Here is a 1,450-nt window from a genome sequence, read left to right on the forward strand (position 1 = left end):
CCCGCCGCCGCGCGCGGGGCTCCCGGAGCCCTGACCTCCCCAGGCTTCCGCACCCCGCATCAGACCCCACTGTCTAAACGCATCTTCACCCCACTTCAGGCACGATTTCCTCGCTGCCCCCAAATGCGGAAGGATTTTTAAAATTTGGACTTGGGCTAGAATGAATTATTCATCTTGTTTTTGTGAGCTAAATCTATTATGTTTATATAGAGTCGTATATACACGCTGAGTTGAGCTGCAGCTTCTTGACATAATATTATGTTTTGTAGACATCTCATTAAACACTTATTAATTTAAGTTTGGCAGCTTTCGTTCGGGTTTCGGGAACCAACAGAAGTTTTCTCCCTCAGGTCTCAAATACTTCTGGAGGCTCCTAAAATGACGGCTTCTAGTCCTTTCTCTACCTCTGGGTTGCTGCAGGGTTCCAGGAGCTCAGGCTCACACTTCTTTGGATACAAGGCTCCAGCCTCTGCCCAGCTCAAAGGGTGGGGGCAGAAGCAGCTATGAAAGGCTGTGCAAACTGTGAAGTGCTGCACCTGCCTGTGTGAAGTCCCGGGAGTCTGAGCCAGGGTCCTTAGAGCAGAGTCAAGAGGGGCCTGCTCCCACATTGTGAAATGCCACAAGGTCTCTCTGGGCAGCTGTAGGGTCATAGGGGCTCCCAGGGCAGTAGTCTTTCCCTACAGCTGCCTGATGGACACCAAGGGCTTTGGAGGGGCCCAAGGGGCTAGGGGGTGAGGCCTGAGGTCATGGGGCTAGTGGGGGTGGTGAGAGCCTGGGCCTCCATAGAGCCAGGCTGCCCAGATCCCAGGAATTTGGAGCACCAGAGCCTCACCTCCCAGAAGCTGTCGGTGGTCTCCTCAGGAGCCAGTGAGGCCTCATCGTAGGAGCCGGACATGGTGTAGCCGTGGGGACGTGGCTAGGTGTGGCGCTGTGGTTATCTGGCTCAGCTGCTCACGCACTGGGAGGGCAGGAGAGAGACCCTAGAGATGAGGGATGTGCCCCCACAGTCCGTTCCAGGCCTGGGCCCCCAACCTGATGTGGGGATGAGGGGTCCATAGGGCCAGGCTTGCAATGGGATGCAGGCTTTCTGTCCAGAGACTAGCTCACCAGTCCCAGGGCAACCCCAACACTCACATGTAGCACCCTCACGCCCACCTCCCCATCTCCCCTCACACCAGCTTCTTTTCCTTCCCAAGAACCCACCCTCCAGCTCTAGCACTAGCACCTCCTCTCAGAAGCCAGTCCCAACCACCAGCACCCATGGTGCCCCTGTTAATGTGCTCCAAACTCCTGGAGTTAAAAGTTAGGGCAGGCTGGGTTTGGTGGCTCAGCCTGTAACCCCAGCACTTTGGGAGCCTGAAGCGAGTGGATTGCCTGAGCCCGCGGGTTTGAGACCCGTCTGGGCAACTTGGCGAGACCTTGTCTCTACAATAAATCAAAAATTAGCTGG

General features: G+C 55.8%; 1 protein-coding gene across 1 annotated transcript in view; it reads right to left on the reverse strand.

Annotated features, from left to right (window-relative positions):
- Positions 1–1,450, reverse strand: part of PACSIN1 (protein kinase C and casein kinase substrate in neurons 1) — a 21,268-nt gene that overhangs the window by 6,829 nt on the left and 12,989 nt on the right. Inside the window, exons 2-3 of the mRNA XM_008066834.2 lie at positions 822–958; positions 607–724 (exon numbers count right to left, since the gene is read on the reverse strand). Of these exons, the coding sequence (XP_008065025.1) occupies positions 607–724; positions 822–895 (192 nt within the window). The 5' untranslated portion in view covers positions 896–958. The remainder of the gene's footprint in view (positions 1–606; positions 725–821; positions 959–1,450) is intronic.

Source organism: Carlito syrichta, unplaced genomic scaffold (genome assembly GCF_000164805.1).
Source record: "Carlito syrichta isolate Samal-C Ts95f unplaced genomic scaffold, Tarsius_syrichta-2.0.1 Scaffold309115, whole genome shotgun sequence".
Classification (NCBI taxonomy): domain Eukaryota; kingdom Metazoa; phylum Chordata; class Mammalia; order Primates; family Tarsiidae; genus Carlito; species Carlito syrichta.